This window comes from Grus americana, chromosome 2 (genome assembly GCF_028858705.1).
Source record: "Grus americana isolate bGruAme1 chromosome 2, bGruAme1.mat, whole genome shotgun sequence".
Classification (NCBI taxonomy): Eukaryota; Metazoa; Chordata; class Aves; order Gruiformes; family Gruidae; genus Grus; species Grus americana.
In genome coordinates, this window is record NC_072853.1 from 24,867,245 (window position 1) to 24,890,642 (window position 23,398).

General features: G+C 38.5%; 1 protein-coding gene across 10 annotated transcripts in view; it reads right to left on the reverse strand.

Annotated features, from left to right (window-relative positions):
- Positions 1-23,398, reverse strand: part of MATN2 (matrilin 2) — a 75,167-nt gene that overhangs the window by 23,327 nt on the left and 28,442 nt on the right. For all 10 annotated transcript variants that reach the window (XR_008575628.1, XM_054814257.1, XM_054814260.1 and 7 more), the window contains 4 exons: positions 19,093-19,215; positions 12,308-12,430; positions 5,002-5,124; positions 1,042-1,164 (listed from right to left, as the gene is read on the reverse strand). Coding sequence is in view for 9 of the 10 variants with exons in the window: in XM_054814257.1 (XP_054670232.1) it covers positions 1,042-1,164; positions 5,002-5,124; positions 12,308-12,430; positions 19,093-19,215 (492 nt within the window). In the remaining variant the exon portion in view is untranslated. The remainder of the gene's footprint in view (positions 1-1,041; positions 1,165-5,001; positions 5,125-12,307; positions 12,431-19,092; positions 19,216-23,398) is intronic.

Genomic DNA, 23,398 nt, shown 5'->3' on the forward strand with positions numbered 1-23,398 from the left:
GGTCTCCAAGTACAGCCTGGAGGAAAATAACTCAGAGCAAAAAACCCACTTCCATTTGCAAGTAGATAAAATGCCATAGTATGGCTGTTTCCAGTGGTTCTTGCAGATAAATGGCTAGATAAATTGTTTCTAGTAGATCCTATCCCTGTTACATGATTCTGCATTACTGTCTGCCCCTTTCCAGAGAGCTGCAGTGGCAGACAGAAGCAAAATCTGTCAAGGTATTGGATGAAGCTAAAAAGGTTAGTATGGAGGCAAAGACAAGGTTAAAAACAAAGAGAAATTGCCTTTGCTGGTTTGCCTCACTTTTCCCTAGATCCCTTCTGTGCCTGCGCACTTGCAGTTTGACTTCTGTTAAAACTGTGTTGCCTGAGTGCAAGAAAAGGGGCAAACTCCAGAGCTGCTCCAACACTCAACAAACCTGAAAAATAACTACCTCCAAAATCTGTAGAAACAGCGGCCAAAATCCTTTCATCAAAGAGGTCCAGGAAAAGTCAACAGGCAAAGTGCATTCACATTTTTCTTTTCCTGGCCTTTTCTATATATTATTTTTCCAGTGAAGAAGGCAATTTGGCTATTTGCAAAACTGCAATGATTCTCAATGATCATTAGATTTATAAAGGGTGGAGAGCTGTCAGGACAACTTTTATTCACTTATTAAGAGTTCCCATGCAAAATGTAAAGCTCAGGGTGGGACACTCACTCCTCCTTCTGCCCCAGATAAGCTGATGCAGTTTGCCTGGGGGACACTGCTGTCAAGATGACCTGTCAGTCAGTCACATTTGTTGTGTGACTGAAAAACTGTCCTCAGCACCTGGGGATGAACAGATCTTCCAAAACTTTCCTGAAAATGTGAGGATTTACAGTCATCTTGACAAGTATCCTTCCCTATGTCCTTTTTCTCCCTGTGTTTGCTTCATTATTAAGGTGTCATCAAAATGCAGTCTGTAAGAATACATTGAAGGTGTGTCCTCTTCCCTGTACGACAACAGAAACCTTTCCCAGGTGAGCTGAGATCAAGGAGGTTCTCACAAGACTTACGTGTGCAGGTTTTTAGGTCCTCATTGATGACAAATCCTTCAGAGCACTGACAGACGTAGGAGTCAACAGTATTTAGGCACAGTTGCTCGCAGCCATGATTGCTTTCAGCACAGTGATCCACCCCTGTTGATTTGTGTTAATAATTGAAGAAATCACATCGGAGCCTTAGATACATACACTATGACATTGTAATTAGTAGATGATGCCTTTGCAGAGCAAGGGAAAAAGATCAGTACAGCTTTTTATTTATGCAGTATCATCACCTATTTGAGTAACCTGAGTTAATTAACACCACCTAAGTGAAGTGAATACAACAGTCCCTCTTGGCAGATAACAAACTTGACGAAGTGCAGATCTCCTTTGCCAAAAATCACAATGGGAAACTAATGCAAAGTGGAGTGAAGGGGGAATGATGAAGTCCCGCCTGGCCTTACCCGCAGAATCATGTTTTCTTTCTTTAAATAGCAAGACTCTCAGAGAGAAAGTATGAATATTAGTAACTCTTGAAACAGAAATTACGGCTTTGAGATTATTTCATAAACAGAAAATTCTCTTTTGACAGGATGAGAAATTGCCAATTTAAAACTTTAACCTGCCAACAGGTTCAAGCAGTTAAAGCCTAGTGGGGAACGGATACAAATTATGAGCGAGAATGTCTTAATATGTTCCTTTTCTTTGATTTTCCTATTGCTATTCCAGGTCAGATAAAATGGAATATTTTTTAAATTCTTGTATGCAACTGGTTGTGTGAAAGATGAAGGTGGGGGAAGGGAGAGAGAAGTGCAAATCGGGTTTAAAAATTATATTGTCTCATAGAATGGACAGCAAAGCAGTACGGTGAGATACGTGCACTTGCAGATGTACTATATAATCTGCTGACTCTGTAAGTATAGCAAAAGCACGTTACACTGAACTTCCTCATAACATTTTATTGCCGACTTGTTAATGGCTATTTTTAGTTATATAGGCCCAAATTACTTTAGCTTAACTTGATCAAAAGTAGTGGAGTTCCCTCAGACACAAACACAGTCTCATATGTCTCTATTTGCAAATCATTTACAGATGTCAACAGGCATGTCTGCAGCTATTTGTTTACATAAAAAAATTCTGTACTGAATGTAAAATTACTTAGTTCTAAATACTGCTGTTTATTAGTTTATTTAACTAAGCAACGAGTTTGCAGTAATTGGTCCAGATTTACCATTATGCATAGACAAGAGATAACGTTGGCTTGAACAACTGAAACTGAGGTGTCAGTTTTTACCAGCTGAAATAAGTTCCAGCTGGAACATTCTCCTTTTTCCAAGAGTTTACATCATCATGAAGAGGCTTGTGTAACTTCTCAGAGCACACAAAAAATGTGGAAAAAAAAAAAAAAGAAAAGAAACCCCCCCAGTATTTTCTGTGAAAAATTGCATCTGTTTGGCACCATCTTTTACAACACGAACACCCACATTAATGTGGAATTTAACATTTAAATACTTTGGGTTCTCATGCAGAATCTTTTAACATACTCTTTCAAAGAATGGAGTAAGCACAAAGCTCCTAATTACCAGGCTTTAGAAATTAATATAACTAATTTGGTCATCCTCTGTGCTTCATTACATGTGTAGAAAAAAAAGTACGAAGGGCAAGGGACAAGGGAAGGGTCAGTATTTTCAAAAATAATTAGTGTCTTGGGATATATTAATTTTTAGATATTCAACCTGCGATAACCTAAACTTGTAATTGTTAAAAAGTTCTGAGCTCTTGCAACACATCCAACTTTCCATACATAGGGCTTTATTACAGTTTATTTAAAAATAATTACTCCCTGGCCTATCAGCTTTTTTTAAATATCAATGACTGAGTGTTTCTTTGGAAAAATATGTCATAAGTACATCAGGGAAAAATGCTGCCAATATTTTAGATGATGTGCAATAAAACTATCTTCTAAACCCCAGGTGACATCAAGTGGGCAATGTTGTTGGGTTTTTCTGGTGCGACACTGATCCTTCGTTAAGTAACTTCCTTACTAAAAGAGGACATTTTATTGAACAGATCACTGAAAGTATAAACATATGGAATGGGGATGTCTCTACCTATCCCCACATATCAGCATACATCAGCTGCAGTTTACATAGCATATAGCAATGATACAGATGTTCAACAGGAAGCACTGCCTTTGTGTTAGACATCTTGGCTGAAGATATTTTCCCAGTTATATGGATCAGAGAAGATGATGCTTCAGTTCTCTATCGGATCAGGGATCTCACTATAGCATTACTTCACTAGCCCTGGCTCACGGTGGACTGTACAGTAACATAGGTTTGCATAGCTCAGAAAGATCTCAAAAGGGACCCAGGAGCGTTTCCTCATTCTGTTCACACCTCGCCCCACTGCAGTAACTAGTCGCTGCAGTTCATGAGAAACACTCATTTCTGCACGTATTGCCATCATGTCGCTGGGTGTATCCAGGATGACATTTGCACACAAATGACTCTTCCATGTTAACACATTCATATGAACAGTCATGCTGGCCTAAAGCACAGAAGTTTACTTCTGTGGAGAGAAAAACAGTGAAGAATTCAAGCCAGCCATGAGAGTTTCTGAAGTAAATGGCTTATTTTTCTTAAACAATGCTGGATTCTGTGCTTTTGACACCTGTTAAAGCTGATAGTGAGCTGAGAATCTGAGAGTGGATTGCAAATACTTGGCTACTCAAGACTTCACTTTGACTCCCATAGACCTGCTCTGTAGTCATCAGAAGTCATGCATCGTGGTGAAGGAGGAATGCCTGGTGCTGGTCACCGATGATGATTCTCCCAGATTTATAAAGAGGGCATATACGCAAATGTTATACTTTATTTTACAATGAGCCTTGTTATAACAAGTTTTGGAATAGGAGCTTAATCCTGGAAACGTCACCAGGTTTACAGCCAAATCCAAAGCCCCCTAAGGTTAAGGAAAAATACCCCGAATGTGAATTACAATTTGCCTTTAATTCACAATTACATCCTTGGCAATAAATGTTCTATACAATGCTGTTCTTTTGCTCCTATAGTCACCAAGGCACATCCAATCTATAAACCCCTGAATGTATTAAAGTAACATATAAATAATAAAAACCAGAATAGCATGGATTGTTGTAAAAACAACAGTGTGTAGACAAAGATGCTTCATGAGAATGTATCTTTAAGACTGAAAGAAAATACAGTTCCAAAACCAGATAGATATATTTTGTAAGCATCTAGAAACATAATTATGTTGCTCCAGGCAAGCTTCCTATTCATAAAATCTCAGCAGTAAAATTCTCCCCACCAAGAACTGAGACACCAGATCAGGCTAGTTTATTTTGCTGAATATGTTCTCCATAAACTTTAACAACATTACATCGAAAATCTGCTGTGATTCTAGGCCCCCACTCAAGAAGGGCTGTAATACAAAAGTTTTTTTAAAGTAAATAGTATGTGCGATTGGTTTAGAACTCTGACACTGCTGAGGCTGTTTTTACAATTTTTTTAGGAAACTGTGGGGTTTTGTGTGTGACTTTAAGTTGATTTTAATACCTACATTAACTATCCAATATTTTCCCAAGCTAATGAAGTACATCTGTCCTTGACTAAACCAACTGGGCAAAGCAAGGTGATTTTTTTTTTAAAGCTGTTTGTGTCATTACAACACAAGGTCAGAGAGTTTCAAATAAGCAATCAACTTATTGTTTTTGAGCCACTCTGGTTCCTACAGTACTCCTCAGGTTTCCATAAATCTCTTCAGAAAATGTCTAATACACAATCTAGTCTACAAAACAGCAAACAGTATCCAGCATGACTGGCTCAGTTAAAATTCAAGTTTATAAAGAAACATTTGTTTCAGCCTTTAATTACAGAGAAAACTTTCATCCTTTCAGAAAGGAAACCATTCACAGCAGGTTTAAAAAATAAAGCAGATGAACTTCATTATGTCCAAAGGATTACTCACTTTTGCAGGTTTTCTTATCCGGATTAAGTCTAAACCCTTCTTGGCATCGACAAAAATACGAATCATCTGTATTAACACATTCCTGTTCACAACCATGGTCCTGAAGAGCACAATAGTCTGGTCCTAAATGGGAAAAAAATTGTGTCGGTGAGGACTATAATTCCTCAGAAATAAGCTAAGTAAAAAAGAGTTACCTTGTTTTCTTTAGCATTTTTTTCCTACACGCTGTTCTGACTTTTTACCATATTGTTTCAAGCTATGAAAATAAAATGTTCCCTTTTTCCAAATAGCTGCTATACTTAGGTATACCTGATACGTATACTTCAATGAATTCTTTGAGAACACAGTATTTCTTAACATTTTGTAGCTAAGTCCTATACGTTGCCTCATCAAAACTGTGTCTTTATTTTACTCAGATGAAGTTACATACGATCTGTAATACATACACAAGCATGCTTTTGAAGGCCATTCATTAGATCAAAGCAGGACGATCAGGTCATCAGAAGCATCGGTGTTTTAACAGCTCGGGTGTTTGCTACATAGTTCTGCCATTTAAAATGCTCATGAAAGGGAAGACAAGCAAATTCTAGAAACAGTTACTACTTCTCTATAAAGTACCTTAAAAAGGAAAGTAATTGTGCAGTAAAGCATTGAGATATTTACCACATAGTGTTTACCACTATTGATGAAGTCAAAGAACCTAACGTTCACTTAGATGCAGTGTTTGGCCATCACTTAGTTTTATATCAGTGGAGTTAATTAATTTATACTAGTGAAAGAATGGTCTTAACCCCTCAGCACTGTTAAAAATAGATAAACCAGTCACAAATTGGGTAAGTCACATTTTTAAAGACATTGAGGCACTTTTGAACACCTCATTACACAACCTGAAAACTAACATTCAGAGGTTAATTATTATTCCCAGATACAATTGGCTTCCTGAGGCAGGAACTGTTCTTTTCTTGTATGTGTGGTGGGCTAATGCAATTGAGCCTTTATATATGATGAAAGACCTTAGCAATAATAAACCAACTATATTTTCAGGACAAACAAAGTGGAATGTGACTTTGTAAGAAAGCCTGAGAGGCATATTTTATAATTTATGAACTCCACTTGATATATTTATAGACCATTTCATTTACCAAAGGTTTTAATGACAGCGTATGCACGTACACATATACACGACACAGGGATATCTTACCTCTTTACTAAAAAAATAATTAGACAATATGATTTTTTCAAGAGTGCACTGAAGAGACAGGAACTGTACAGCCCTGTGTGTGCACCAGAGGAATATAGCTGTATGCCTTCTGGACTTACTCAGTGCTGGGTTGCATTTATCTGCTCAAATCCTTGCTAACTCGAACGTGCAGGACAGACTTTTCCTGGGTAACTCATTCTGAAAATGACCCACAAGAGTTGAAAACTGGGGCCTTCCCTAAAGAACAACAGTTAAGGCTCAGCTCCCCTAAGTATGAGCAGAAACTACCATTTGTCCTCCTGAGGAGCAGCAAGAGTGGCAAAAGTCCCCTTCATAGTTAACTTAGTAGCTAGGAATTACTTCTACCTGCCTCACTAATAGTCTGAATTTGCTGCTCTCTTCTCTTCCTGCCACAGATAGAGTACTCTGCTGGTGTTGGCAGGGTTGCCCTCATGAGCCATGTTCCTTGTGTTTCATTCTGAGAAGTTTGGAGTAATTCCCAGAGAAAACATTTGTCAGAAATGCATGACCGTACTGATAACATTTACATTTTCAAGCTTTTCTTTGTAGCCATGAGCATGAAAGCTTATTTTCTGTTTTTGAAAGGAAAGCCAGGATTCTCTGATAATCACAAGATCTCGGGAGCTGGTGCCCCAGGCCCAGGCCTGCTTGCTGATGCAGAGATCTGGTCTGGCATGGGCGTGAGTTTTGGCTAGTTGGCGATCATCCCCGAGATTCAGTATGGAAGCCAAATATGTAGAAATTTATGTTAAAGGTTTTAAATTCACAAACATTTTAAATCCAGTGATCTGAAGTTTGTTTCCCCATGCTGTTTATGCTGACTCAAAGCCAGCGTGATTCATAACATATGGGAGCTAGGGGACACTTTTGCCCTGAAGAGCTCTCATGCTGTCTTGACTTTCGCAGCATAAGAGCCACACCGTTCTTTCATTCATGATTTATTTTATTAGCAAGGCACAGAAGGTATCAGGTGTAGGGAAAAGTGGCTTAGTAAGTTTTATTTATGCTTAGATTCAGGACATGTATCTTGAAGGAGAGTGATTTGACATGGTATTTGCTCATTCCTCCCTGACTACTCCTTCTGAATCAATCTCAAGGGCCTACCACGTCCAGTCACTTTGCTCTTTCCCTAACTGGAACGTGATGGAATTTCATCCTTTAATTTTAACCTAATTTAAAACATTTACAACAAAACATAATGGAGTTAACATCGCAGAGATGCACAGAGTTGTGAGAAGCTTTGTTTGTGGCCTCTGCCCCTTGGCTTGGGAGCTGCATTTAATGTCAGGCTCTCACCCTTGGTTCTTGCCTGAGCTATGTTATAGGTGTGCCTGTGCCTAGCCTTGCATTTTGCTGATCCTGACCTGCAATCTGGCTGACTTGGTTTCCTGAATTGACCTTAGACCCCTCTTGACACTATGGACTTGTCTGGTGATCACTGGAGTATTGGCTGAGCCTGGTTACTGTCATAGGACCTGTTTTCTTCTTCTTCTTTGGGTACTGTGGGACCAAAGGCCTTGTCAGAGAGATTGCTGACCCTGCTTGACTCATAGCCATCCTTGGCTGCCAGCTTGCACTCCCCTGCGGAGCAGTGTACTTTTGTGTTATATGTTAAAATTCTCCTCCATTCCACAGAGATCCAACATGAAACCACAGATGTGCCTGAGAGTTTCTGGTCAAGAACAGAGGGGAAATGTCACTGCCAATGTGGTGGTGGAGTATGTTACCCCACCTGACCAAACGGATGTAGTGAATAAGGCTTTCTACAAACAGATTGCAGAAGTCTCCAACTCATAGGCTTTTGTTTACGTTGGAAATTTCAACCAGCCAAGCACCTACTGGGAGGGTAAGACATCATTGTGCAGGCAACTCAGGAGGTTTCTGCACAGACTTGGTGACAACTCCCTAACATGATTCTTGAGGGGTGATATTCTTCTTTACTTGCTGCTGTGACCATGAGATGACTTGAATTCACAATCCAGAAGGCTGGGAGAGGAAACAGCAGAATTCAGACTCCATCTTTTACAAGCTCAGATTTCAGTTTATTCAGGGAATTGCTAGGAAGAATCCCCTGGGAAAGAGCCAAGAAGAGAAAGGATGCCCAGAAGAGCTAGATGATTTTTAAAGAAAACTTGCTGAGAACTTAGGAACAAATGATCCCATTGTACTGGAAAATGTGCTTAGAAGATCAAAGAGCTTCTCAGTGAACTAAAACACAAAGAGGAAAAATAGTAGAGGGAGAAAGAAGGACCAAGAAAAAAAGAAGAGTATAAAAGCATTGCTTAGGTACTTTGGGACAAAAACAAAGCCCAGCCGGACCTCTTACTACTGAGGTACACTAAGGGTAATAAGAAGAGAGTCTACAAATGTGCTGGTATCAAAAAGAAAGTCACAGAAAACATGAGTCTTTTGGCTGGGGGAACAACCTAGTGATGAACAACACAGAAATGGCTGAATAAAATGATGCCCTTTTTATTCCTGGTTCTTACAAAGCTTGCTCCCAGATTTCCATGTGTACCAGCACAGTTTGGGAAGGAGAAGCGCTAGCAGCATTGGTTAGAGACTACTTAGAGAAACTGGATATACACAGATCCATGGGATGACTGGTATTCGCCTCTAGGTGCTGAAAGAGTTAGTTGATGTGACACCACTGTCTATCATGTACGAAAATTCATGGGGACCAAGAGAGGTCCCTGATAATTGAAAAATGTTAATGTTACACTCATCTTTAAAAAAAAGCAAGAAGAAAGACCCAGGGAACCAATCAGCATGATTTCAGTCCCAGGATCACGGGGCACATCCTCTTAGAATCAATTTCCAAATATATGAAGGACAAGAAGATTATCGGGAATAGTCAGCATGGATTTACCAAGGGCAAACCATGCCTGACCAACCCATTCACCTGCAGTGATGAAATGACTACATCTGTGGACAAGGGAAGATCAATGGGTGGATGTACAACACCTTGGCACTAGTAAAGCTCTTGATGCTGCCTCCCACAGCATTCTCATTTGGAAGCTGAGGAAGTATAGGCTGGAAGAAAGAACTGTTAGGTGTGGTCAAAATTTGCCAGGCCACCAGCCTCAAAGGATAGTGATCAATGGCTTCATGCCTGGCAGATTGCTGATAACGACCAGAGCACCACAGAGGACAGTACTGGGGGTCACATTGCTAAACATCTTCATCAGTGACACAGATGATGATGCAAAGCACACCCTCAACAAATCTGTGGGTGACACTAAATTAGGGGCAGTGACTGAAAGCAAATAGCAGCACTTCAATTCAGAGGAGCCTTGACAAACTGGACCAGAAGATGTCTTATGAAGTTCAGCAAGAAGAATTGCAAAGTAAGTTCGGCACCTGGGTTGGAAACACTCCATAGTTTGTACAGACTGGGAAGGGACCCGCTGTCAGGGAGCAGCTCCCTAAGGAAAGGACAGCCAGGAGCCAAGGGCGATAATACAGCTGAGCAGGGTAGGGGCCTCGACAGACAGGCACTGCCCTGCAGTACCCAAGCAAGGTGAGCAGGGCAGGCCTGGAAATGCTAGCCAGGTTTAACCAGAAGTCCAGATTATCAGACAAGTACGTGCTGTTGAGGCAGGTCTGAGGCCAAGCCAAGAAGCTAGCCTGCATGTCAGGATGAGGTGAGGCCACTCATGGTGAGGGCAGCCACGGTCTGATGCAGCCCAGTGATTGCTGGGCAGGTCCACAGTGGCAGGGCAAGGCCATGGTCAAGCTGGAAAGTCAGTGTGCAGGTCAGGTTCTGGATGAACAAGGGCTATTGTCAGGCCCAGCTGGAGACTGCACTTGACATACTTTGCCCAGTTCTGAACAATCCCTTCCCTTCTCTGCCCAGTTAAAGGGAATAAACTGAGGAGGACTCAACAGAGACCTACTGCTGGGACACAGTGCACCTGACTTGTGCAGAGAACTTGAGGAATCTGGTCTTGCTGTGTTTGATGAAAAGGAAGATATATAACTGCAGCATACAATTACTTCTTGTAGGTCATTATAAAGGTGATGGAGTGAAATGCTTCAGATGATGTCACAAGAAACAATGGTCACCACCTGTGGCTTGGGTGAGTCGCATTGGACATGAGGAAAATGTTTTTCACTAGAGGGACAGTGCAGCAGTGGAACAGGGTGCCCAGAGAGGTTATGGACTCTCCACTGGAGCTTTCTGAGACTCAACTAGACAAAACCATAGCTGACTCGATCCAGCTTGTGGCAGTTCCACTTTGAAGAGGAGACTAGAGTAGATAACTTCCAGAGATCCTGTCCAACCAGCATTTGAAAGCTTTCATATTTCCAACAGAAGGACAGCAGCACTGACAGTCTATATAGCCCAATGTACTGTCTCAAGTAATAGATACCTAAGTCAGAGGACAGAGACAGGTCAAGCCTGAAATACTACTTTCCCAGAACACTCTCTCAGCTCCCAGCGTTCTGTGGATCATCAATTTAAACATGTTAAAATAATTCATACAGTTAGATCATAAGACTCAAGACATATAAAATGTTTATGCAGTTTTAGGGTCTTTCTTCAGTTCAAACTTGGGGAGAAAACACTGCTTAAAATCCACATACTTAAATTGAAGGAATTAACAAAAATCTGTGCTTGGGCAGTTGAAAGCACTTACACTATAGTAAGATTTCAAAAATATCTGGATGTGGAAGTATATGTAGAAGTATAAGAGAATTTAGCCAGTTCCTAGCTGACAGATTCTTGACAAATGGGCGAGTTCATACAATCTACAAGCAACGTGAACCAGTACAAAGTATACTCTGGCCCTTGGCGAGGCAGGAAATTCATCTCCCCTGACTCTGATCATTTAAAAATTAGGTGTCTACTCTGGCAAGTCATCCAGGCTCCCTGCACAGTCAAGGAAAATATAGGTACTTCCACAGATTTGTGTCAGAGATGTTATCAATCACCTTTTAGACGTGTGTGCCTCTTTCCCTTGATCATAAGGTCAGATGTACAGCCTGGATTAGATTTCTTTCTAAATGTTAAATTTAGGTGAAATAGATACCAAGCATAATACGCAATACAGTCTATAGGTTAGCACAGTCTCTCATCATAAGGATTGAAATGCCCCCAAGGCTGTAAAAAGCACAGAAATGTAGTGCTATATTGATGCATTTTTTGAGAAATAATGTTTGAACACATTATTCAATAATACGGGCTAAATTCACCACTGGCGTTGGTAGTCCCACTCACCTAAAACTAATGGAGTTTGTCAGCTTACAGACACAATAGTAACATTTCTTTATCAAGGCCCATATTTATGAAGAAAGGTAACAAGGAAGGTACATTAAGGTTTTCCCTTCACATTTCCTGAAAGTGAGTTATGACATTAAATACTGTGGAGGTTTTAGCTTGTTTTCCCAATTACTGGAAGCCTTGGCAAGAGTACTTTCTGGTCTGTCAGTTCCCCTTCACTTTATATCCACTCCTAACTCTTGTAATGTTTGAGCTTGTTAGCCTGGTATCAGTTGAATTTGACAAACAACAAACAAGCAAAGCCATGAAGTTATTATAACCTGGTGGAAACATGGAATGTTGGTAGAAGATACTGATGTTGCCAGAGCTTTGGCACACTATCAAAGAATTCACTCTTGAGAAAAATTAATAGGAAAATAGGCTGCAATGTTTCCTCTGATTGTGGAACTACTCTATTTAATTTTAGCTTGTCTTACAAAACAAGCTGATTATAAATTGTCTTGTACAGACTTGTTTGTTTACCCAGCTAGGGAGATGATATTCTAACTGAAAAATCTGGACAATCAAAGAGACTATGTAAGACAAAGTTTTGGGCTTTTACTGTTGAAAAGGAGCCTGGTTTCATGTTAAAAGCTTCATGTTCAGAGGAGGGATCCCTATCCTTAGCTTCTCCCCCAAAAAGTCAAACTACCCCCCAAAACAACTTGCATTGCTTTCATGACCTATGGCTTCCAGAGCACTCCAACATTTTCTATACCTGACGCATTATTCAGTGTTCCCAGGACCAGTGGGAGTATTACTGCTGAGAACTGGAAGACAGAAGTACAAACTGTTCATAATTAAACCTTATCACAACTTACTTCGGCAAGTTCTTTTGTCTGGATTTAAAATGAACCCTGGGTGGCATCTACAGTAATAGGAGTCCTCAGTGTTAACACATTCGTGTTGGCAACCTTGATTATCCAAAGCACAGTAGTCAACAACTGAAAAAGAACAAGACCAACATTTACAATTAGAAAAACAAAATGAGAACTATTATACATAGAGATTATGGTACTAGTTACACACAGTAGCTATAAAAAAAAAGGAAAATCTGACAGAATTTCTGTCCTGAAGAGCTTTTCTGCAAAAAGTAGTGTACTTTCAATACCAGTTGGTAAATCAGATTTGATGAGAGTCGTGGATCATTTCTCCTACCCGTTGAATATTTATCAACTCTTGGATTGTCAGGAGCCTTCTCAACATGTTTTCTCAGATCTGGAAACCATGTCTCAGTAACTCTGTCCAGATGTTCACACTGTAGATCAGGGCATAGCAACTTTGTTTGATTTAGTTGTGTCTTCTGTCTCTCCAGTCCCAGTCCTGGAATTGCTCTACTTTTCCTTAGTTCCCTCCCAGCTATATTAGTTCTCAAGAGCTGTTTCCGTAGCCTGAGTATATTGGAGACCCATGGCAATACCTTCTACACTGAGGACTGTCACAGTACATTCATTCCTTCTAATGTGCTCCAGATTCATCCTGTACAAAGCAGCCGCAGCTATGAAGCCTGAGAGCTTCAGGCTGATATTCACCACTGATATTTTGCTTATATAATGCCTTTTCTTTGAGAGAAATAAAATATCATACTAGTCCAGTCACTTATTTCATAAGTCTGGTCATTTATTACACAAGCCCATATTTACAGGATAGATTGCCAGAGGGTAATAAGGTAATACTTCAGAGTTTACTCAGTCAAGCCCAGTCAAAAGTGCTAAAGAAGTTAAATGATTTCTATTTTTTTTAAATTACTTTGCAGGTTAAGTTGTTTCTTCACAAAGAAAGTCTTAGAAGAAATTAAAGATAAGTCACAAAGCAGGTGTTCTGACCCCAAAGAGCTGCTAGGCCCACATTAGCCAAGTTTACCTGACTCTTTCTGCAGAAGACAGTAATGTGCTGAGCTTCACACAGACATTTAATGAGACAGGTTCCCCTTCTTTGCCAACTGAGTAATTTTTTCATTACTTCGTACTGCTGAGCCTCTTGAATTGCTTTAAGAAGCAGTAATTTGTTTTAATGAAATCAGTCCCTTCTTCAATAGCCCTGCCTTTGGAAATCATGTGTATACTTGGGTTTGCTAAGATATTTAGTCAAGGTCATCTAGACAGGAAAGCGGATAATCTATTTAGTTACTTTGAAAGAGCTTCTTTTAACCCTTCAGAATATTTGTGTTGAATCAAGTCAAATTAGACTATTTACTGGCTACTATGTGAGACTATTTTCCTGGCAAGCACCTTCCTGTTTCCAGGCTGAATAGCTTCCTATAAAAACGTATTTACTGAATATATATTTCAAGGATATAATGTGTCATACAATTAGTCAGCTTTCCTCTTGAATTAATTCTAACCACATGCACATTTTCAAGTGTTTTAAAAGACACATTAAGAAATAAGTAGGCCAAAGAATATATAATTTTTTTCTATCTAGCATCATACCTGGGAAACAGCCCATATGGATCGCTCCATAAAGACCTCCTCCTCTGCATTTAAACCCTAACGAAATGCATTTCTACCATGATACCTGCAACTGCCAGACTCATGATTATGAAGTGGAGAATAGAATAGAACAGAACAGATCAGAATAGAATAGAGCAGAGTAGAATAGAATAGTTCCAGTTGGAAGGGATGTACAACAATCATCTAGTCCAACTGCCTGACCAATACAGGGCTGATCAAAAGTCAAAGCATGTAAAGAAATGCTTCCTCATGTCCAATTTGAACCTCCCCTAGCGCAGCTTTGAACCATTCCCACGTGTCCTGTCACTGGGTACCAGGGAGAAGAGACCAGCACCTCCCTCTCCACATCCCCTCCTCAGGAAGCTGTAGGGAGCAATGAGGTTGCCCTCAGCCTCCTTCTCTCCAAACTAGACAAGCCCAAAGTCCTTAGCCGCTCCTCAGAGCACATGCCTTCCATCCCTTTCACCAGCTTTGCTGTTTGAGAGACAACTAAACAGGTCTTAGAATGCTTTATTATCAACATCTGAGCAACTATGACCCTAAGCACTTTCAGATGACAATCTCTTGAGGGAGGAACTGTGCCTTCTTATGGCTATGCAGCTGCTAATGTATTGTGGACGGAAAGGAAAAAAGCCCAACAAAATAAATAACTAATTTTTTCCAAGCTTGCTTTTTTTCCATTTATAGTCTTCTGGGGACTTCTTACTCACAGAAGTAGGTCTGCTGGCCTGTAAGACTAATAAGCATATCAATTTGAATAATACCCTTCCACTAACACAGTTAAGAAGTGAGAACATGTTTTTGAGAGTTGCTTTTGGTGATAAGTATTATTCCCTTTTTTCAATAATTTTTGTATACAAATTGCCCTAATTCCAGGCAGGCTTAGCCTTGCAGAGTGGCACTAGTAATTGACCTACAAATTAATTTCACTTTTAGCTTCATATTTCATTTCAGTGATAGTTCAGTAGGTAAGTTGTCCATGGAGTTAAATCTTCCTGAAAAGACTGAGAAAAAATATAAATCTATATTTCTTATATTGAAGTACTGTAATCCTTTAGTTGGTGTGCAGAATATATACACAGTTTGTGTAAGAGCAAAGCAGAATAATATTTTCCTAATTTTTAAAGTTTTATTATTTTCATATTTCTGTACAGAGATATACACTAGAATGTGAACATTTAGAGATCTCACTGTTTTTAATGTTAGCCCATGCCTATTTCAATAAGAAACTTTTCTAAAGGATGAATTAATGTCTTTTTAATAAGCAAGCAATTAATTCAGTTGTCATCTCCCCAGGTTTGTTCCACCCTGTTTTTCTTGCTTGGAACTAGCTGGTAAGTGATGAGAGCCATCTTTTGCTTCCAGTTACCAGTTCTGCACTCTGGGTGCCCACATTGCCCTCTCTGAACTGTGGACAGCATGGGCTTCCTTTCTCTTTTATTGTTATTTTACTCCTATGATGTTTATATAGGTTATTCAGGCTTAGAAGAATGAAACAAGTTAAGGAGAAAGGTAGAAGAAAAGGGTAGGAAGAAAAAGTGACAGAATAAGTAAAGGCATAAGGAGGATGAAAAAGAATGTGGAGGAAGAGTAGAGCAGACGCACGGAAGACTCGTAAGAACCTAGAAAGCAGCCAAAAAAATCTAGCAGTGCCAGGACTGCAGAGAGGTGCCAGCAGCCAAACCACTGCCAGGAGAAGAGGTCCCAAGCCCAACAGCTGCAGCAATACGGAGACAGTCTAGCACCAGTGCCAGGAAAGAGAGGACAGCATGTCCAGCACCACCAAGAAGGTGGAGAGACTGAGTGTCCAGCAGCATGATGGAGAAAGAATGGCTCGTAACCACCAAACTTTAGCTGACAGGATTTTGTTCATTTTTGTTAAGGGCAGTTAACATTAAAAGCTATTTAAAAAGGCAAAGTGATAGTGCTCTTGCCAGCCATACTTATCACTGAGCAGACGGTTTCAAGTATTGTTTAGTCTACAAATTTGTTCATAAACTGTGTGTTGCAAACACTTAGAATGTTTGGCCATTCAGTGGTCACTTTGAATGGATACGTTGTGAGCCACTGGTTGTGAGATTTTATTTAATTATTGCCATTCAGGTAACTAGCTGACATACGTGTCAATAAAGCAATTAGTATTGCCTATGATCCTTAACCAGAGAAATTAGCCCATCGGAAAGGAGGAAGAGAACTTAATAAATATGCCAGTGAAATGAGTTTCCTGCACTTACTCATTTACTTTTGCTGGAGTTAAAATTTTAGAAGTCTTAGATATCTTAGAGAGAAACCTTTGGCTCTTTGAGAGAACCACAATGTGTATGTCCTACTGAAATTCTCTTCATTCTCTGGATGAAGGGGAGAGAGTAACATTAATGAAGTCACTGCTTTTTGCAAAACTGTTGTTTTACTCAATGGTCTCTGGAATAGGTGTACATTAAGATCTTTCTTCTGATCCTGCTCATTTGATAATAAATACTTCACAAAAAGTATTCACTAAATACTAGAAGTATTCTTCACTAGTTTAACAGTAATGAAAACTGAGACTTATCACTACTAATTCAGTACTATACATAGTCTCCTTTACAAGATTTTCCAGCAAGGATAATTATTCATTGGTGATCACATCTGCAGAAGCTGTACATTCTTGGTAGTAGCATATTCCTCAAAAATCTGAAATAGTTCAAATCTGAAAAGTCAAATTCTGGAGACTGACAGCTAACAGGATTTGCAGACAAATTAGCATCAAAGCACAAATTACTCAGACAATCTTTTCCTGTTCAGGAAATGTAGAGAGGCTAAGTTCTGCATGGTAAAACATAATGAATATACATTGAACCATTCACTTGCATCAGTAAGAAATTAAAAAGCTAAATGGTCAAATAAATGCAAAAGAAAATTGAAAAATAGAAGTGCTAATAATGTGCTTTAAAATCACAATTAATACTTCTAATTATTGCAGGGGTATGAATAGCATGAGTTCATGTTTTTTTGCTAAACTAGGTATAAATGAAAAGAAATCAAGTGAAGCAGAAAGCCAGATACAAAATGCAAGATACCATAGTGAACCCATGCATGAACTGTATTTTGAAAATAACTGAAAGAAATGGAGAATATGAAATCTTCAAATGTCATCAACAGAGCTTATAATAGGCCTGTATCTCTCCATGCCACAGAGAGTCAGTGAGGAGGTAGAAAAAAATGTTAAAGATGTATCACACCTCCAAACAGCACTCTTCAGACTTTTGCAGAGAAATTATTAACAGGCGAAAAACAAATGCCACTGTAAGAAATTTAATAAATGGCACAGAAATATTTTGAAGCTTTTAATAAGAAATATAGACTTCATATTTATTAGAGAGGATAATAATAGGTTTAACATACAAAGAATTTCACCAAAATTTATTTTTATCCCTACGATGCTAAGGTAGCTACCTTCCCAGTAAGAATATTATTGGCTGTAGAGGACCCTTCAATTTAATAAAGAGAAAACAGTAATGATAGCTGACGACTGTTCTCTTTAACAGAGATTCAGAGTCTAATCTGAATATTTCAGATTAGAATATATGGTAGGAAAGAACCGGAGATGAAAGAACCTAACAACAGAGTCACAGATTTTCTGTCTCAGGATATACTCAAATCAATAGCAGAGAAATATATGCTTTATCCTAACACAGGTAAAGGTCATGAGGATTAGCTAAGGTTATTGGATGAACTTCTGTGGAGTGTTGGATATAGAAATTTGGGCCAGAACATCTAACAGGCCTTCTTGCCTAAATAGCCATTATTAGCTGCATTTTCAAAACGATTCAGCTTCAGAAAGCAGGTTCTTAAAATGGTTTATTAGTGGTCAAATTATGCTGAAGATAAACTATGTTGAGTAACTTAAACACTCCTATAGTGAGATCATGAAATGACAATTAAGGGAAACATTTCTGAAGAGTAAGTAGAGAGTGAACCTTCTTCAAAACTGCCTGTGTTGTCCTAGGTCTAAAAAATCTCAAAACCTCTTCTGTCCCCCATGCAGAAAGTTCAGTTCCATAAACTGTCATCTATTTTGCATCTCAAAATAGGACTATCCTGCAAGGTAATATCCCTGTCAAGGTAATAAGAGACAGGTTATATTATATTAGAGTTGTTTAAAATTACAAGAAAGAGTAAGCTGTTGGACAAAAGCATTGTGGTGGCCTGTGGCAGATTTGGGGCCAAGGATTCACTTGGATTCACTTCCATGGGATTTCAGCATGTGTTTGAAACTAAGCATGCATTTAAGCGCTTGCCTGAAGAGAATACCATATATAAGAGAATATACCATATATAAGAGAATAACAAATAAGGAGAGGTTTTTTTTAAAGGATTCACAAATTGGGTTTTTTGTGGTGGATACCAGAAGATGGTATTTTCCCAAAATGTAGCATGGAATGAAAAGTTTACAAGAAGGCTAATAGACTAGTTAAAATCATTACCCTAAAAGTATTTACTGTGTATAAATGGGGAAGACGAATGAGATACTTGTATGGTAATAAAGAGGGAAGTATGTTTTGTATTAAAAAATTATTAGACTGTGTTTCCACACTCACTCTTTTGAGTTGAAATTCTTAGAGCTGATGTTTACTTCTTTAATGCCCACAGCAAAAACTAAAGGCAGATAGTGGATGGGTTCTTAAGGGGGGGCTAAACTTTCCTTAAAGTCATCTTCCCCAAAAGAGTTTGAAATCTTTCCTGGCACGACCATAAAAACAAGTGAGAAATGGCAAGAAATTGCCCACTTTCAAGTTTTTCCATGTGTAACTTCTGTCTGAAGAGGAGCTAGCGAGTTTGTCTGGCTTTGTTTGCTTTTTAATGGCCACATATATCATGCCAGTGCATTGCTGGCCACATGGATCTAGAATAAAACATCTGGTCTGTTGTTTCAGAACAGCAATGTTACTTTCTGTGCGAAATTAGTTGCAACAATTTTCCCAAGTTTCATTATCATTCATTATCAGTAAAGGCCTACAAACATGCCAATATGTATTCTTCCTTATATACCACTCATATAAGAGAAGAGAACTTCCCATCATTGTGTTTGGCTAAACCGGATATTAATTTACATTTAATTTCCATTTGGTTTGTGTCAACAGATAAATGTGAATTGCTAAACGCATACTCACCGACACAATTCTTTCCGTTTGCATCAAGCTCATACCCTTCGTAACACTGACAGACGTAAGACCCAGGTGTGTTCACACAAATCTGCTCACAGGCATGTTTCTCCACAGCACAAAGGTCTTGAGCTACAAAACATAATTGCATGAATATGAAATTCTTTGACGTTCTATAATGCACAAAAAATCAAAAACAAATTTCAGGAAGCTATGAACAGCTCTTTTGAGATGAGCTCATTTTAACACAGATCATGCCAATGTTGTCAAACAGTTATGCCAACAGGAACAATCACTCAAAGCTGAGGAGCTCATTCCTTCAGCTGAAGGCAAGGCCTATTGATGGGCTACTGGTGAATAGTAGAGTTGCTTGACTGTATGTTTCTCTAAAAAGTCTGAAGGGCATCCTTCAGGTTTTTTTTGAAAAGAGCATTTGTGGGTTTTTTTGTCTTTTCTTTTTTGCATAACCCTCCCAGATTAATGATGATGAGGTTGGAAAGGGGAAAAAAAAAAAAGAAAACACAACACCAAAAGACTGGTGCATATTTAATTTCTGAGTTTAACAATTTTTCAGTTTTGTGCAAAATACTGTAGGAAGTTACCCCTCCCAAGCAAAAGATCTCATTAGAAAAATTACTATAACAAATGAGGTCAGTTCAGCACCTAGCCAAATGAAGCACATTAGGCTTCCTTTTCAATAGACTAAAACTTTCTGAGAAGCCCAAGTTTCCCCAGTGAAATTTCTGGAAAGCAGAGTCCTCTGTGCTGCTCAGGATTGGGCCCAGAGACTGCTGAACACATAAAGATCGTTTACAGCTACAAAAAAAGACTTTTGGAACATGTTTGAGGAAACTAGCCAAGCAAATACAAATTTTCTTTTATAGCTGTCTGCTTCATATCAAGTGGCATGATGAACAGCATAAACAGTCATTTAACTCTCTTGTTCCAGGATAAACATCCACAAATAGATAATTTTCCAGCTACATTTCCTCTTTTGTACTATTTTGTATATAAATGTAAGATTTTAACATCTCTAGAGAAGAATGGAAGAAATTAAGTTAAACAAATACAGCGTAATGAGCAAAGAATAGCCATTATCTGACACAACCACTCTTCTCTAGAAAAGTTAGACGAGAGTATGTGAAAGGAGCATCCTTTCCATGGATGCAAAACCATCTTAATGAAATAAATATAAAAATATTTCAAATCAAACAAAAGAACTTTTTTTTTTTCCCTAGTTTTGTTCTGGAAGATAGCTGAGTTGATTGGCTGGCTGGCTGGTTGGTTGGTTGGTTGGTTGGTTTTTTTCATGTGGAAAGCAACAAATCACAAGTATTGCAGATTTTCTTCCTTTCATGCAAGGGAATAATTTTTTTGGAAATAATTTTATAATGAAATGTATCAAGGAACAAAACTATCACCTATTCAAAAGAGAAATGCATCCTTTTCCAGCCTGAAGCAAAGTTGTCAATTCATTGCTGATCGAAGCTATGCGGTTATGGGCTTTTAAGAACTGAATACTGATATGGTGTACTCTCACAACAAAAAAAAAAAGGAACAGAAGAATGAAAAAAGAGTATAACTTTAGGTACATACCATTCATCTCTTCTGCACTGTTTAATTTAGAAAGTGTTAAATATATCTGTGAGGAAACTATTTGTTCATGAAAGAGCTGACAAATACATCCAAACCTTAGATAAATACTCCTGGTTTATGTTGATCATGTATTGCACTAAACATAAACACGATGAAGATTTATTTTACTCAAAGGTCAAGTGAGGAACATGTCTCTGTGCACTTGTGGACAATCAGCAGCCAATGAAGGTAACTAAAATGGTCACAGACTGTGGGGTTTTCTATCGCCATGCTTCCCCTTACCTCCAGAAAGAAGCTGTCCAGTTTGTCCAGGCTTGGTCCCCTTTCCTCATGAATTCTGTTACTTCTCTGAGGAATTTTTAGACATAATGGTTTGACCTTGTCTAGACTGCTACAGTATCATCTCCATCCTTCACCAATGATTTCCACCATCCTAGCACATTTAAGGCCAGTGTGATGGCTCTCAATATTAGATTTCCAGTGCTAATTGCTAAAATTAGTTTATAGTTTGGTGATGTAGAAAAAAAGTCCATTAGAAGTAGGCTACAAACACACTGAATGACTCATTTCTTTTTCATATTTAGCAAACTACAATCTACTATCATCTGATTGATGATCAAAGCAAGTACACAGTCAAGCAAATCATGTGTGACAGGTAAGTGGGGAAAACTAATATAAGACTGAGTCATAGCTAAAAAAAAAGAGTAAAGCAATGCAGCAACGGGCTTTGAAAAATGGCAGAGAGGGAAAATATTGAGGGCCACTGTGCATGGGTCACTAGTAGGAAAACTACACACAATTCCTAAACTCTCTTGGAAATTAATCTGCAATTTGAAGCAGTGCAGTGCCCAAAGGCTGAACTACTGGCTGATAAAAACTATGGAAATGTGACACAATAAAAAAGAAGAAGGGACAATAAAGAAAGAATTTTTCATAGTTGTAATTAAAATTTTTTTAATTAACCCACAAAAAAAATTTCAATCATCAAAATTGATGTTAGGGGTGAGGATGGGGAAAATGTGTGAGAGGAAATTTAAAAAAAGGAGAAATTTTTAATTTTGAGTAATTTCCAGAAAATTGAATGAAAAAGAATTCTTTCTTTAATTTTTTTTATGAAGCATGAAGAGGGTTTAAAAGAAAGGCTTAATGGATACAAAAGTTTTAAATAAGAAGCATTTTAAGAGGGACACAATGAAAAGAATAGGTTAGAGGATATTATTGAAATTTGATTACATAGTTGGAGCCGTCATTTGGGATTCTGACCACCCTCTTTCTGAAAAGTTATAGCAAATATGCGGAAGCAGAGAAAATAGGCTGTGTGAAAAATTGTTCTTGTCACTATTCTTGTCTTGGCTCAGCTGCTAAACCAAATAATAATTAGGACATATTCCAGATTGCATTGAATTTTTTTGCATCTTCTTGAGGAAACAAAGACATGAATAAAGTGTTAAATTTGTTCCATTTAACACAAAACATTCCCCTATAATTCATACACATGCATATGACAAATGTCTACATTTGGTGAAGGATGCTGGTGAGAAGGGCTAGAAAACAGAGATTCCTAAAAGTAACTAATCCCATAGGAGCATAGGAAGTGAACAGCTCAAAAAAGCAGTTTCCTGCCGTAGCCCAAAGTGTGTGAAGACGCTTCCACGCAGCAGCGGGAATGCCCAAATCACTCCGGTGCTGACATTCTTTTGTTCCCATTCCTATTTACTGAGGCTCTGACTGAAACCATGTGTCTCACTGCGCATGTAAGGACTCTAATCCCCAAGCTGCAGAGTCGCCTCAGATACTGACATACTCTTGCTGTTTCAGTGGTCTTTAAGTATTTGCTGTAAAATACAACACTAGGCAAGAGAGACTTAAGAACCCTCTAATCCCAAGCTACCTGATTGTTTTATGGCACTCTCCTGAGATGTGGAACATGCGAGTTCAAACACAAGGATAGGATTTGAGCCTGCATCCTTCACCTTAATTCTAAATTATCAGTTGTGAGGGGTACATCCTATGCTCTCACCATGACTGTCTCCTCCAGCTTTTTGAAAAGACGTTTTCCAAAATTTTTCTTCTGGCTAAAATCAGTTTGGCAAATTTCACTTCAATCCATGCACTGTCGTGGGATAAGAAACTGCATTTTTAGCAAGTACATTTTCCACAAGTAATTAGAACGAGTATTACATAATTGCTTTAAAATAATGGTGGATACAGAAATAAATTTGGCATACCCATCTGCTGTTAATTACTAGGAAGAAAGTTAAAATGGACAAAAGAAATACTGCTTACAAAGATCACAATTAAATACAGTTTGTTATAAACTATAAAGCCAATTACTTAAAACTGAAAAAAGTGAACCCTTTTAAAGAAGGAAATGAGAGCATAAGACTTCTGAAATTATTCTTTGAATGGTTGCAAACCCTTATACTTCAAGCAGCAGTTAGGAAGAGCTTTCCAGAATGGCAAGTTATTTCACAGTTCTCTAGTACGGGGTTTATTGCACCTTTCTGTACTACTTAGTACTGGTTGCTATCTAGACAAGTTACTAAAGTAGTTGGATTCACCTCATGTGAGATGATAAAACAGTTCTTTTTGTGATTGTTGCTTCATTGTTGAATTTATTATACCAATAAAAGTCAAATGCAGTTTTATGTAGTTACAGTGTACCTCTGCAGAGCTATGTATAAAAACTAGCTTGATGTATTTCAGAAAGGTTTATAAG